At 42.1% G+C, this 15,977-nt stretch overlaps 2 protein-coding genes across 3 annotated transcripts in view; one reads left to right on the top strand and one right to left on the bottom strand.

The window, feature by feature from the left end:
- The window catches only part of AKT3 (AKT serine/threonine kinase 3), a 207,801-nt gene extending 206,048 nt beyond the window's left edge, over nucleotides 1-1,753 (bottom strand). The window contains exon 1 of one of the 2 annotated variants that reach the window (XM_074351770.1): nucleotides 1,466-1,753. The gene's annotated coding sequence lies outside the window, so the exon portion shown is untranslated. The remainder of the gene's footprint in view (nucleotides 1-1,465) is intronic. The other variant, XM_074351769.1, reaches the window with a different exon arrangement.
- Nucleotides 1,754-1,847: 94 nt separating this feature from the next.
- LOC105084016 (uncharacterized) overlaps nucleotides 1,848-15,977 on the top strand; it is a 95,379-nt gene continuing 81,249 nt past the window's right edge. The window contains exons 1-3 of the mRNA XM_074351771.1: nucleotides 1,848-2,635; nucleotides 4,037-4,207; nucleotides 6,832-7,015. Of these exons, the coding sequence (XP_074207872.1) occupies nucleotides 2,293-2,635; nucleotides 4,037-4,207; nucleotides 6,832-7,015 (698 nt within the window). The 5' untranslated portion in view covers nucleotides 1,848-2,292. The remainder of the gene's footprint in view (nucleotides 2,636-4,036; nucleotides 4,208-6,831; nucleotides 7,016-15,977) is intronic.

The raw sequence follows: 15,977 nt of genomic DNA, 5'->3' as shown, positions 1-15,977 counted from the left end.
TGGGACTCCTCCTCCTTTGGCTTTTTCAACTATTTTCTAACAATGTATAACCTAATTTAACGAGTATCCACCAAAACCAAAACCCGGTGGTTGTCTAATGATTTAGACACTAAATGATTTAGGTAGTATAGTTCACTAAAAGATAATGACTATCTCTATCAAATATGGGGCATGTATTTAAATTGATAATTTGAGGCAGCTGGCAACGTATTAACTGCAAAAAATCATCACTTCACATTCCTTAACTTGAAGATAAACAAAAAAAAGTGAACATTTTATTACTACTAGTACTTAATCAACACAAATACATAGGTTTCACTGTTGAATTTCTACTTGGAAACGTTATCAATTACAAACTACTGGGCTTTCAATCAATTACCACACTAGTGAAATGAGTTGGTTTTATTTGCATAACATTATTTCGATGGAAGAAATGTGAGCATTCCAGCCATGAGTTAAAGGGTAAGCATTTCCTCTGCTTTCAGAAGGTAAACAGTAAATACTGGTATTGAAAACCTGGCCCCAAAGAGATTCAAACTAGCCTAACTGTAGATTCCTGGGAAATCCCAAACAAGGGGTGACCCCGCCTATAAGCGAGGGTGAACACAGCAACCAGCTCGGCTTCAACTCTGGGCTCCGAAGGGCCCCAATAGCATCATGGCTGATGCAGACCGATGCGCAGGAGGTGGACGAGGAAGAGACTGGTTTGTTTACTTGCAGCCAGAGCCGCCGCCGCCGCCGCCGCCGCCGCCGCCGCCAGCAGCGACAGCATCACTGGATCCGCCAAAGCCAGCATCTTCCGCACATTTCTATTCTTAGCACACAACTCCCGAGCGGATCAAAACCCCACTACTATTAAAAACACAGACAAGCACGTTCCCCACCTCCCACACACCCCCATCCCACCAGTGCCGTCTCTTCCTGTGCGCCCGCGGCGTGGGGGGGATGGAGGAGGAGACCCCGGGGAGTCGGTGCATCCCTGCCTTCCCCCACCCACGCGCAGACAGCCCCCTCCCCCACCCAAACGCCGTGACACAGGCGCTCTCCCCGTTACATAACCCCGCCGCCACCCCAGGCCCAGCCGGGGCCCCCTCCCCACGCCGCCGGCCGGCGGGGAGGGTGAGGGGCGGGAGCGAGAGTGGCGCAGAGACCGGAGGCGCCGGGCCGAGGCGGCCCAGACCCGGACCGCACCGCTAGGCCGAGAAGACCCTCCCCGGCCCCCGCGCACTGCCGCCTCGGCTTCCCCAGCAAAGTGAGGGGTGCGGTCCGTCCGCGTCGGGCATCCCCGGCCTCCTCACCCACACCCTAGACCCCAGCGACCCAGACCCCGCCCACGCCCCCGGCGAGATGACAAGCCGGACGCCCCCGCCTCACCCACCCACCGCCACCCCAGCCTAAAGGGGGCCCGGAGGGGGTGCGGCCGCGGCGGGGAGGGGGCGAGAAAGTCGGGGGCGGTGGCTGTTACCTGCAAAGGCGGCGGCGGCGGCGGCGGCGGCGGCCCCGCAGCTGCTCGGGCGGCGGCGGCGTAGGATGGAGCCGGGGGGCGGGGGGAGGAGAGGGGGCGACTCGGGGGTCCCCCTCCCTCCTCCTCCCCTCCTGTCCTCCCCCCACCCCGCAGAGCCTCTGGCCCCCCTGGAGCCCGGTACGGCCGGCTGGAGGGCAGGCGGCGGGCTGCAGGGGAGGGAGGGAGGGAGCCGGCCGGGCCGGGCCGCGGAGCTGGAGCGGGAGGCGGAGGCGGCGGCGGCGGCGGCGGCGGCGGCGGGAGGAGGGAGGCGGCGGGGGGGAGGGGGCGGAGACTCTACGTGGGAATCGGATCTCGGCTACAAATTCAATTCATCACCAGAAAACTCCGCTCGGGCGGGGGCCTGGTCGCGCCGGCGAGGCGGGGCGGCGGCGGCGGCGGCGGCGGCGGGCGGAGGCTCTGGGCCCCGGCGGCCTGGCGCAGGTCGGGGGCTCTGTGGCCTCCTCTCGGGCCGCGCCGCGCCGGGGGCCTCGCCGCCGCCTCCCTGCCCCCTCCTCTCCCTGGGGCCGCCGCGGATCGTTTCTCGCCGCCGCGGGGCTTGTTGTTGACTTTGAGGAAAACTCCTGACGTCAGGGGTTGGCGCTCGGCGACTGGCGGGAGCGGCTTCCCCGCGTCCCGAGCCGGCCCGCTGCCTCTGCCCCCTCCCTCGGGGCCCTCGTTCACGGGCTTCCCTGCGCCCCCAAGTCCCCGGCGGCCCGCGCCCCCTCTCCTCTCGCGAGAACACCCCCCAACCGGAGCGTGGAGCAGGGCGTCGTCCTGGGCGGGAAGTTATGGGTTTTCCCCCGCGCCCTCGTGGCCCGTGGCAGGCACCCGAGGCCCGGGAGCGGAGGCTCGCTGCCCTCCTCCGCGCGAGGCCGGGCCTGGGGCTTCTTCTCCGGCCCGCCACGCCTCCGGGGAGGTCGGGCCGGGCTCGTGAGGGGCCGGGACCTGAGGCCCTCGAGGTGGGCGGTGCCATGTGGGGACGCGACCCTGAGAGCTTGGAGCTGGGCCGGAACCGACCCCACCCCTCAACACCTCTGGGGTCAGTCCAAAGCCTGGCACGGTTGCTGACTCCCGGGAGACCTTACCGTCCATTCCAAGAACACCTCTCGGAAGGCCATCTCAGAGCTTCCTGTAAGCAGTCACCGCCACATAGTATACAGCTTGCGGTAGCGTCGTAATTCAATCTTAACATTTCACACATTTTAGAAAGATTAGTTTATTGACTTTGAAGAAGCCATGATGTGTTGCATTCACTACGAAGATACCGTTTCTTTCTTTTGAAGTTTATGGTTCCTGAGAATATTTGTAATGGAGAGACGATTTTTGGCAAAATGGTCTTTTTTTTTTTTTTTGTACCATTCGTCATACTCCATAAAGTTATAAAAGAAGCTTTTTTTTTCTGACACCATGTACTGTCAATTCTGGAACACTTTTTAAAAACCGTATTATTTCGCTAGCCTTGTTGGTGTACCTGTTATTTCTCCCAGTGTAAGATTCTTGTTAGTGCTTTTGGCTTCTTTCCGTGGAAGAGTTGTTCTTCCTGACATGCACTTTCTACTCTGCTTTTCCATGTCCTGACAACATTGGGATGGTAGCCGTTCTTTTATACTCTATCTCTGGTATTTATAGAGAGAGTTGTGTTTATACGTCTATACGAAATGCTCATCTATTGGCATTACAGACAGGCATACGAAACCTAGGAAGAAAGAAAAGGGCTTTTTAAGTCAATTTTCTCCATTTGTAAGGGAAACATTTCTCTGACCATTCCAAAACAAAATTTGCCGTTTTTTAAGAGACACAATCCACCAGAAAATCTTCAATTGCTGCTTTTCTCCTTTTCCCGTATTTCCCAGCGCGTCATGAACTGATTAATAAATATAGACTAAATCCTAATTCTACTCAGTATATCTGTGTATAAAATATTTTTATTACAAACAGATACAAGTTGATTAACATCATTATCAGACCTCTAACAGTTCCTGTTGGTAAAATGATTCCGTTACAGACTTTGTGCTTGGGTGTAACAAAAATGAGTCCGGTTTTTATTCTATAATAACCCAACCCACTTCTTACTTTTTAGTGACACCAGCACTAAAAAGAGTGTCTTTTTTTTTTTTTTTTTTTTTTTTTTTTTAGTTCTTTTAAATATTTAACTCTGAGAGTTGTATGGTATTCTGACTGACTATATATCTCTTCTCAATTACAATTTTCATTTGTTTCCAATTTTAACATCAACATATTTGTGAGAACCAAGTTTGTCTTGTGAGCCATACTGCCTCAAAATATTTCGCCTAGTCTCATCAGATTGTATTACATCTTAGTTGGATTAAACCCTAAAAGTAAGTATTATATAAACTACAATGGATTCTTTACTCTGGGTTTCATGTATCTGAAAAGTTGTGAACTTTTATTTCTGTTGTATTTTGCTCTTCTGTTACAGTCATTTCATAAATTTCTGTCAGTTTTTACTATAGAATTATTATTTGTTGTAGAACTATTATTTGCTTAAATAGTATCACTTTTTTCTCTTAGACAGGGCCATCCTGAATTTAGCAGACTCTGCCAATTGTTGTATGATGGTACTCCACACAGAGTGTATGCTGATTTCTCCTCTTCATTGTCATCACATTCCAATAATATGGAGAGCAACAGGACAGGAATGTCCCTCCTTGGAGAGAAAACCCTCATTCTTTGCTAAGCCAGGTATTCTTAAGGCTAACATCTCTCAGTAATAGTAATTTATGCGTCTTAAGAAAAGCATTCACTCTTCTTGACTACCAATGAGTAAATTAGATACTGAGAGCTATTTCTTAGTACTTCCATCATTTCTTGGGAGTAACTTAAACTGGAAGGCACATTTAGAATTTCAGAGTATCAGGAAACAAAAATCAAGTTATTACTTCTCTGCCTTAATAACAAGGGTTTCTTGTCTCCAGTGTCTAGAATAGAACATGACACAAAGTACACACAAAGTAAGTGTTTGTTGGTTAAATGAATGAATGAACAAATGGACAAATAAATCTGTGTCCTATGTGCATTTTATACAGTACTCTCCTCTTGGGATGTCTGGTTGGAAAGATCCTGAACACACTTTGGAGACTTGGAGACTTGAGTTCAAATCTTCTCTCCATAGAAGTTAGGGCTCAGACAAGTTTCTTCATTTTTCTAAGCCTTAATTTCCTCATTTGTGAAATGACAGTTACAACTATTTCAACAGCTTATTATGAGAATTGAATGTGATGTAATATTAGTATTCAAAATATAGTGAGTAGTCAAGCTAAAATTCCTTCACCATAAATGTGAATATGTTTGTTAACATAACACTAGCTGGTACAACAAATAAATACAAAAGTCTATCCTCACACACAATAATAGAAGTGTATTTCTCATCCATGTAAAGTTCTGAATGGCAGGCAAGTCTCCTCTAAGCACTTATAAGAATAAAGTTCCTTCATGTTAGAGCTGACATGTTCAACATAAAACCACAACATCAAGCAGGCCAAGAGGGGCAAAACATGAAGGGTCACTAAAGGGAGGTTTTGTGCACATCACTTTCATTCACATTCCTCTGAAGCCACCAAACTTCAAAGCAGCCCATGAAATGGAGTCTAACCCAGGAAGAAAAGAAATTGGTTTGATGAACAGTCAGTCAGTCTCCGCTATATTTGGTTTCTGAATTAACCATGCTCAGTCTATAGCTGTAACTAATGAATATCCCTAAATGATTAATAGAGCAATTTCCAAATGAACATAGTCTAAACCCAGGTATAAGAAGCAGAAGAGTACAATAGTTGCAATAGTTATCAATACTTACTGTCTTTTTCTCTTTTTCACAGACATCTTTCTTAAGGTACAGGTCTGTATTAGCAATACATGCATATACCTGAGGAACGGATGTGCCACTAATATGGTGCCATGTGCAACTGGGATGCTGAAAGCCCTCTGAAAATCTTAATCTTATTTCATTGTCAGATTTCTTTTCTGCTATGTTACTAGAGTGTGAATGAAAATTTTTTCATTCATATTGTCATGTTCTCTCTTTAAGCATCTTAAGCAATCTCTGGATATTACACTTGATATTTCAGAACACTTGGGTCACAGAAAATTACTGACCACAATTAAATAATTGTTAATGAGGCATTGACCTAGAATTCATGTTCTAATTCCAAAGCAACAAGCATGCATATTATTATTCTAACTGTGCAGGCAAATCAGGGTCTGCAATAATACTAATACATACATGCTGTAATCCCAGAGCCTCATCTTAGATGTAATTTTAACTTCTTGAGGTGGTATGCATTGCTAGCTGTTTTAGAATCTGCTTTGTGGGGACTGAACTTTTCAACAGAACAGCTAGCAACGAAACAATGACAGTAAATTTACAACCCTCACCTAGTTAATTGCCTCAACTCCTTCCTCAGTTATCTCATGTTAATACAGTTCTGTTCCAGAAAGTTTCCCCATCCATTTTAAAACACAACTTCTGCTAATGAAAATATTTTCAGAATCAGAAAGGTTCACATCTACACCTGACTTTTTAAAAAAACCCACTACAAAGTCATCTAACTGTTGGATTTGTAATGTCATTAAATAATAACTAGTTTTTTATAGTAGGAGGGAATTCAGCATCAGAATTTTTCTGTTGATCTTTAGTTACTAGACAGAACTGTGGCAAACATCTCAAATCAGTAGCAAACACTTATCTCAATCAGAAATTAGATTTTAATCAAAACACTGAATTTGATCTAGATTTCAAGACTCTATGGGGAAAGCAGGTGAGCTCACCTTCTCTATTTCTCCATCTTGTTTTCCTCTTCCACTCCCCAAGTCAGTTTCTTGGTGAAGGACAAAATAGTTCTTACCTAGCTGATACTGTTATAATCCAGTTTTGCCCTCTCTCTGCCTGACACATAAAACCAGCCATGGGATTTTCAGGACCCAGTGCAGAATGGAAATGCTGGGCCCCTTGTTGAGAAATAAATTAAGAATTTCAAGACAGCAAGAGCAGAGCATTAAATCTGGCCCCTATGCACAGGTGTGTACACGTTGCTGGCCTGTGAAGCTGCTGGCATGAGGCCGGATCTCCAGGGGCTCTTTGAAGAGTCGCTTCTGGGCTTCTCTAACTGCAGCCCCTGTGACATGAGTCGTGCACCTTTTCTTTAGTTGCCTGCTCTTGATCACCCTTTAATATCTGTTTCCTCAGCCTTATTGGAGTCTCCCTATTGGACTCCTCTCATTCTCTGGCAGAGGTCTTCTGATCAGCTCCTTGTCTCCCATGGGAGTTTATCTGGGCCATGGAAAACATTCACGTGTCCTTTGCTTTGCAGGCCATTCTCTCCCTCTTGGTTCTGCCACAGAAGTAGTACAGCCGCTAATTTCCCAGTGTCCACAGAATACCCTCACTGAGGGAACTGACACATTCCAAGCCCTTTACAAGATCCCACGGAAGCCCATGGAAGCCTTCTGGCATGAGCTGAAGAAGCATCTTCCATCCCCTCCCAGTTGGAGAAGGTGAGTTCAACCTTCCCTAGTAAAATCCCTCACACAAGTCTCCTCTCTTAACATTTTATATTTTTAAAGTGAGTAAGAGCATTTGAGTCATAGAATAGGCTTTGAAATATTTCCTTCAAAATAGTTACCTAACTTGAAATTTCATACTTTTTGTGTTTGGGGATCTCAGTTGAAACTTGTTTTAAATTCTTATTAAAAAGCATATTCTCGGAGTGGTGGGGGAGGCTATAGCTCAGTGGTAGAGTGCATGCTTAGCATGCATAAGGTCCTGGGTTTAATCCCCAGTACCGCCAAACAAACAAACAAATAAATAAATAAATACCTAATTACTGCCCCCCCAAAAGCATATTCTCTCTGTGATATAAATATTTTCTGTTTCTTATTTAGATGTGTGCTCACATGTATTAAAAAGAATTATCAACTATTACCAAAAAAAAAAAAAAGTATTGAGGTTAACAGGTGTTCAAGGCACAAAATTAATTAAAATAGTATTTTCTCTACATTTCTTAGTATTTTTGTTTGACAGATATGTGACCAAAACTGTCTTTTTCATACATTGTTACCCACATAAATGATATTAAATATGTAGGTTCTTGCCCTTGGTTAGTTTCTTAAAATTTTTTCTTGAAGAATTTAAAGTTGAACACTATGAAATTTTATCTCTAATGAACCTACAATATATAAGTATGCCACAAAATCAAAAATAAAAATATGGAAGTACAATTTGTACTGAGAGTTGGTCTCTTGGGCTTAAGTTACATTGAGCTATGAAAACCCCTGGATACTGGAATGAATCTCAAATCAGATGGATTTTTTTTTTAAACAGTGTAAGTCTGCTTTGATTTTCCTTTAATGTCTGTGGTTACCAAAGATGAGTTGCCTTCCTTTGTTCTATATCAAAGTATGAAAGATTCAGAAAATGATTAAGCTTTAGTATCTAGTTTAAACCCCTTAATCTTGTTCCATTCACAATGTTATTGGGGGACTTGAGCATACAAATCAGAGAATAACAATTGACTAAACACGTCACACTTCCCTACAGAAGATCTCTTTCTATCTCTTATCTGAAAAGTTACTTCCTTATAGATGTCTGCTTCTAAACATCTGAGAAGGTCCTCAAGTTACATGACATCTGGAAATCTTTTTGATAAGCAAAAACTTCTTTAGATGATCAATAAGGGAAAACTTACAAAGAATGAAGAAAAAGGCAAAGTCCCCAACTTTGTTACTCTTCATGTACTTTCTTCTTACTGATGGGTTATCATAAGCTCTTTTCCTGAAATCTCCAGTCAAGGTTTCATAAAGCTTATTGGCATATTTGCCTAGTCCTCCTGTCATCTCTACTGAAATGTTTTACTCCTCAGATCATATTGTTCACATTTTAACATTCATTTCAACTTAATTCCATAAACTCATGTTGACTCTTTATACCAAGATCTAGAGAGAGAGAGATGAGTGCAACCCCGTGCCCACCTTCAAGATGTTTCACCTATTGGAAGACCAACATAAATAAGCAGCTATAATTCAAATCAGTGCAAGAATAGGAAGATGTAAAAAGGGATAAGAGAACACACCACGGAATAATTAACAGTAGTATGAGGGGGAAACAGTCACATCAACCTAAAGAGAGGTTAATGGCATTTTAGCTGAGCCTTACAATGAGGTCAGACGTTGATCAGATGGGGAGACACTCCAGGTAGTGAAAGGAGCACAGAGAAAAGCAAGAGAGAGTAACACCAGGGACCCCAGGAAAAGAAAATGAGTGCAGGGAAGGTTTCAGCGACATGAAGACATTTGAGTTGGGCTTGAAATCATGAGAAAAAGCAAGAGCCTATATTTATGCAAGAACTATGGAGCAGGAGAAGGAAGAATCTCTAGAGTAACTTATGATGTAGACTCATCAGAGCAGAATGATCAGCAGACGGGCAGAGGGGTAGTGAGGAGAAGAGGAATGAAGGATGATGTCCAGAATTCTGCTCTTCTAGCCCTGGGAGGAGGAGTGTGTGTGTGTGTGTGTGTGTGTGTGTGTGTGTGAAAGAGCATTCACACAGTATGGTTGTTACTGCTTATTTTGAGGAGGAGGGTTGTCAAGAGGCGAGGTTATGAGGGAGAAAAGAGAAAATGAGCCATTTTTTGACATTCAAATTAGCATAGACCTGTGAGGCTTTCAGGTAGATATAATAATAAACCCAAGAACTAACATGATGGAGTACTTACTCTGTGCCGAGCACTGTGTTAAGCACTCTACAGGAATTAACTGATTGAATATCAGAGGCATCTAGGGATTTGCAAATATGGAGGTCTGACTAAAAGACTTGGCCTGAAGGTATAGGTCTGCATCAGAGCGAGGGGTAAATGGCAGGCAGCAGCATGATGGAACAACTGAACCTTAGGAAACACCAATACTTGAGGGCAGAGGAAATGGAGAAAAAAAAATAGCCGAATGAGTAAGGAGAGAACAGAAATGATCAAAGCCAAGGTAAAGAGAGTTTCAAAAGGGGGGAATGTATTTGCCAGTAGAAATGCTGCAGAGGTGGTCAAATAAAAGAGACAGAAAATCTGATAAGTCCCTAATGAATTTTACAACTGGGGAGTCACTGCTTACTCTTATGGAGTCATCTCATAAAAGTAATAAGGCTGAAAGCTGATTAAAGAGAAAGTAGACAACTGAGGAAGAGGGGATAGTGGAGTGATGGGAATAGGAACTAATATTTATTGAAATCTGGTATGGGCTAAGTTCTGTTCTGGCACTTTACTGAAGTGTAACAGGACACTATTTTGAAATATTAACCGTTGTTTTCTGGTTTTTGATTCCCCTAGCACTTTCTCACCATTTAGAGAGCTGGAAGATCATTGCCTCAGGAAAGCGGTGGCAGGGCAGATTTATGGAAAAAGAATCCTTTCCTGGCTTTTCAGTTTCAAAAGTCTAGCCTTCAGGGGGTTGTGGAAATGACTCAAGGGCTTAAGACAGCAAACTTGAGAGAATATGTGATGCCGAAAACAAGGCTTCACGCGCTCTGTAGAACTACAACTATCCCCACGAGGAAGCTCCTCAGGCCAGCGGGGGAAAGGAGTATAGGAGTGGCTGGGTGGATTTCTGGGGAAGGACTAACTCTATACCCTGTCCTATGGGGCCAGCCTAAGCGCGAAATGAGTGAATAACCTGACAGCATTCAGGATTCCAAAAAAAGAGGAAAGTTATGTTTCCTTCTTTGTGAGAGCCTGGCTGGAGGGAAGGACCAGAGGTTGACTTGTCCCTATGGTTCATGTAGGCATTCAGGCCCCGCAGAGCTTCCTGGGGCCCAGTGTGGCCCGGGCAGCAACACAGCAATTCCTGTACAACCAGGATCTCTGAGGTTTAGGCAGACATCTAAGATCCCCAAGCCCGACTACAGTGCAGGATCAGCGCTGCAGGGTCAGCACATCGGCAAGTGACACTGAAGGGACCAAGGGACAGCTCAGCAGCAAAGGGCAGTTGAGATGACCAGCATCTCAGAGGACGGTAGTGTGTACAGTGAGACCAGTAGCCCTTTCTCTTCTCGTCAGTCGGTACCGTGTGCGTGAGCCATTCTCCCCACTGCCTTCTCTAGAACTTCATCACAACCCCAGAAAGAAAGTTCCTAACCCACCTGGCCAAATGGAGATTCAATATAGAAATAACATCCAGTTCTAGAAATCAAGTTACATTTCTTTACTTGAATTTGGGAAATTAAATTCATGCTGACCATATCTATTCTATGACATATGACAGCTAGCCTTCGTTACAACTTCATTAAATCAGAGTTGCCATTCCCACCTTATAAGTGATGAAATAGGTTCAAAGAGATTAAGGAACTTTTCCAGGCTAGCAGGGGGAAAGCCAGGACTCACACCAGGGTCTGTTTTACACCAAAGCCAGTGTTATTTTTACCAGACCACTCTGTTCTTTGAAAAGGTTTGACAGGGAAGAGGAGGAGTATCCAGAAGGGAATCCAGGATGATGAGACTTTTTTTTTAAAGAATGAGAATATAAATGGGGAAAGCAAAAAGAGCTAGTTGAGGGAAAGATATTGAAAATGAAGATGGGGAAATATATATCAAGGAGTGATTCTAAAGGATGTGGGAGGTGAATAAAAATAAAGGGATAAGCTTTGAATTGAAGGTAGGTACTTCTCCAAGATAAGCATGAACATGGAAAGGATTTGCATAGATAAGAGTTTTGTAGATGGGTGGGACAAATTTGATAGCATCAGTGCTTCATGGCATGAAAGAGGAAGGGCCAAGTGGCAATGTTTGTAGGATGCATGTAGGATGAAAACTGAATCATAACTTGTGTTTTAGTGCCTTGAACAGAAGGTGGTATATGTCATGCATTTGATTGAGTTCCTTCAACATTGTAGTGGCATTATGCCCAGATCTGCAACCCCTCCTCTGAGGACTGAAGCAGACATTTCTCCAGCTGCTCAGAATGTTGGTCATTGACACTTCTTAATTAAGTCCCCTTTCCAGGAATTGCCCTCTACTGAGAGAGCAGATTTACCCCAGATTACACCCTCTTCGCAATGACTCTTCAGACGGGGATGTAAGGTCTAGCTCCTTGCCTCAGTTCAGGACAAGTCTACAAGACCATGCATCCTCCAAGACCCCTGTGCCGCTCTCCCAGTGCACCCTCCATTACACACACACACACACACACACACACACACACACGTGCACACACAGGATCAGCTGAAGTCTTAGATGTGATTGTGCTACACTCTACCCTCTGTCCAGTCCTATGTCTTTCACTCCCCCACAGGCATTCCCCCAAAACTTCCTGCAGGTACTTAGTTCCTTCTCAGGTCCTCTGTTTGGGGAACAAGTTTGCTCCCTGCCCCCCATGCCAAAAGAGGCCTACCCCCCAGGTGTGCCTGTGGTTCTCTGGTTTGAGGGTGAAGTATTAGCAAGCTGACTTGTCTACAGGCCTAAATGCACATTCTCCAACCCAACTTGTGCTAACGTAAAGCTGCTATTTTCTCTTCCAATGCTTATCTTTTGTGTGTATTTTTGAATTGAGATCCAAATCCACGAGGAAAGAGGGGAAGTGGTCAAGAAACAGTTTTTAGTGTTTGGGTGGCTTTGGAGGTAAGAAATGGCAAGAGTGACAAGGAATGTGAAAAGTAAACATGACTTGGAATACAAGCTACAGCAAAATATAATGGTTCCAACATTTCGAAAGTGTCCATGAACTTCAGTCCTACATGTAAAGCAGTTCCTGCCTGAGAGAAGGAGTGAATCACAAACGGAATCTACTCAGGTTCCCAGTCATTAGATTTAAGTCATTGTTCCTTATTCTCCAAATTTTTGGCTTAATTCAAAAGATTCATAAAGAATCAAGAGTGTTGGCTCTGTTACAAAGAAGAACTGCATCAGCTTTTTGCTAAAATTAGTTTTGCCATTAACTTAATTACATTTTATTACCAAAAGATAAGTATGCTAAATGGATCCACATATCAAAACATCTATTATAGGTTTGCAGAAGTGTTGGTAAGGATGACACTATTTTTATTAGTGCCTATTTTTAAATTACTTTAATTTGACCTCATTTCATCCCAAATTACCCTTTGAGATAATTTTTCAGGCTTAGTCCCAAGTTAGAGATGGCTCTGAAGCTTTTTCCATAGCAAGAAATTTAATTAGGTAAGATTTCGTTTGTTTTGAGAATGAATGAGATTTAAGAAACATTTACATTTTAGACAGATTATTTCAGGTGTCATATTTTACAGATTTCATGTTTAATATAGTTCTACTTCTGATACTCATTTTCACTACTTCGCAAACTAACCTAGAGCAGTAAGGTTTCGAGAGCTAGCAAGCATGTATTTGGCTGTTCTATCTGATTGGGCCAATCTCAGGATTTCTAAGGCACCATCCAAAGTGAATCCATAAACGGTTTGTTGCTTGCCAGTTGTATTTCTTATCGATAATGCTATTACCAGTTTCCTCATCAAGATTTCCTACAAAAATGGAAGCAATGCTATTGTAATTTTTCACCTTTCATAGTAAGATTACAGGGTTCAGGAAATGAGGGAACAGAGAGGCCTTCAACTTCTCCATCTTACTGTAATATTCCTTGCCATCTATTTGATGAAGGATGTATGAGATTAGAGAATGGCTCTGCTCGCAGAGGTGATGATGGGTTTGCTCTGAGCTATTGACACTCATACCTGGGCCTCTTGTGATCAATGACACACAATTTGGAGACGGCTGACTGGGGTTAATGGTGCAATCTGTGGCTTTGGAACAGAGTTCTTCTCTATGTGAAACTAATTGGTCCATATGGGGATTAAACTGGTAACAGTGTCCTCATTTGTCAACCCATCTATTCAGCATTTGAATCTGGTTACGTTTGAGTACTTCCCCAATTCAACCAATGTATTTTCAAATGATAATATCATAATTCAAAAAGAGGAAGAGGGTTTTGTTTTTTTTTTTAGGTATACAAGATATTAACCCAAATAGCTCTAAGAAAATCATTAAAAATTAAATAATAATTACCCTATTGCCAATTATTCTTAAATGGATATCCCAAGCTGTGGGAAACAGAACAAGAGGTAAGTCTGCTTCTCATTAAGTACTTTATTCCATTGCAAATGCCAGAATTACTTTCAAAATTGTCAAGATATGCCTTCAGAGCGCCCTCCTGACTGCCCAGTGACTGCTTAGAGGGTTACCACCCCAACAACCAAAGCTCTTTTCCAAAACATTAGGTTTCAAATGGTACCTGACCTTTTTCCCTCACTTTCTTTTTCTTTGTTTCTATGCTCATCAGAAGGTTTTCTTTAATCCTGACCCTAGAGTATTTTTTTTATATTCATTTACCAGTTACATGATTAGTGTGCTGACTTTGGGGAAAAAAAACAACACTCTTGCCACAGAGTAGAGGCCGATCCTTTGAAATAGACTTTAATTCAAACTTCAGTTGAAGACATATCTCAACAATACAGTATATTTAAATGCAAAACTTCTTTTTAGATCAACTTAGATTTTTCTTTCTCAATTTTCTTTTTATTAACCTGATGCCTTTCTCCAATTTAATTGTTTAATTCTAACTACCACATTAAAAACAGCCCTCCAGTTGTCAAATTGTGCTATGACAGAGCCTGTAGCATAGTGGAAATGAAAAAGTCAAACTCGTAAAAAATGGAGAATAAAATGTAGGGCATTGGGGAATAAAATAGATGTTATTTAAGGGTACAAACTTGTGAATAAACCCTGGAGACCTAACGTACAGTGTAATGAATATAGACAACAATATTGTACTATAATTATGTAATGTGATAAATTTTGCTACAATACTGATCATATTACAGCATAGAAATGTATCAAAGTAACATACTGTACACCTTAAATTTGCATAATGTTATATGTAAAGTTTATAAAATTATAAAAAAGAAAGGGAAAAACACCAAGAAACTGAAAAAGAAAAAGGTTAACTAGCAAGCCCAGAGGGGATGAATAACAATGAGCCAGGATGTCAAGGTGACCACATTTATATGCAATAGAAAAACATTTTCTTGACTTAAACCCTCAGCTAGAAGCTTTCTTCCTGCCAAAAAAAAAAATTTAAAATAAGTGAACTTTGAGCAGTTACAGAAATAGCAAGCATTTTCCACAAATAGTGATAAGAACCAAATATAAGAAAGTAACAGAACAGTGTAGTCCAATAAGGGTGTGGGACATAGAAGAAATCAGCAGAACCTTTGCAGAAAGAGAGTTGTGTGGACTGGACCACAAAAAGAATCTACTTTAGCCCTATTGGCTGAGAGTTTTCAACAGCTCATTAGTGAGGAGAAATTTAACATCGAAACTCCAATGTTTGTAATTTATAAGAATACCTATATCTGCTTAAATTAACATTTGATTCTCGTGTCTTCATAAATTCGTAACTAAAAGGACTGCTGAGATAAATATATGTATAGGATATACACTTGCTATATACTTATTATAGGAATCAAATTTCTAATTCCAAGAGGAGACAAAATCATCTCAACAGCTTCGCTTAGAAGACAATGTATTTTAGTTAAGAGTGTACAACACATATTTACATGAGAGGGACAGAGAGAGAGATTGAACTAATATGTGCAAAATGAAGAGTGCACATAGGACTGTGTGCTTTTTAGTCCTGTAATGACTATTTATCTTCACTGTTAAATTGTGAAATATAATATTTTTGCAGAAAGTACATAAAACATATGTATAGGTTGACCAATGATTTTAAAGCAAACACCTATGTAACTACCATCCAAGTCCAAAAAAGAGAACATAACCTTGCAGCAACCTTGAATCCAGAGTGCTTTTCCCCATCCACATAGCTTCCTTCCTCACATGTAACCACTACCCTGTCTTTTGGGATAATCACTTCCTTGGTTTTCATTATAGTGTTTCCTCCAATTTGTCAGTCCATAAATAAGTTTTTTTATTTGTTTGAGTTTCTCCTTGGTCTCAGTAGTATGTATTTAAAATTCGTTCATATTGTTGTGAGCAGCTGTATTTTTCATTCTTATTGCTATGCAATATTCCATTGTATGAATGTATCATGATTTTTTAAGAGTTTATCTTTTTCATCTAAACTTTTCAAATGTAATGGCATAAAAGTTTTTGAAATAATACGTCCTTTTCTTTTTAATGTCTGAAGAATCTGTAGTGTCCTCTTTTTCATTCCTGATATCAGTTGATTTTCTCTCTCTCTTTCTCTCACCCTACCTTTCTCCCCAAAGATAACCACTATCGTAACTACTAATATCATAAATTAGTTTTGTCTGATTTTTTAAGTTTATGTAAGTGGAACATGCTATATATATTTTTAAAAATCTGGCTTATTTCTCTCAATAGTATGTAAGATTCATGTGTTGTTGCCCATAGCAACATTCTGTACATTGTCATACAGTCTGCACCACACAGTATTCCATTGCATGAATATGTCACATTGAGAAATGAAATC

Source organism: Camelus bactrianus, chromosome 23 (genome assembly GCF_048773025.1).
Source record: "Camelus bactrianus isolate YW-2024 breed Bactrian camel chromosome 23, ASM4877302v1, whole genome shotgun sequence".
Classification (NCBI taxonomy): Eukaryota; Metazoa; Chordata; class Mammalia; order Artiodactyla; family Camelidae; genus Camelus; species Camelus bactrianus.
The sequence above is the reverse complement of the archived record's forward strand: the minus strand, read 5'-3'. Positions and strand labels throughout refer to the sequence as shown.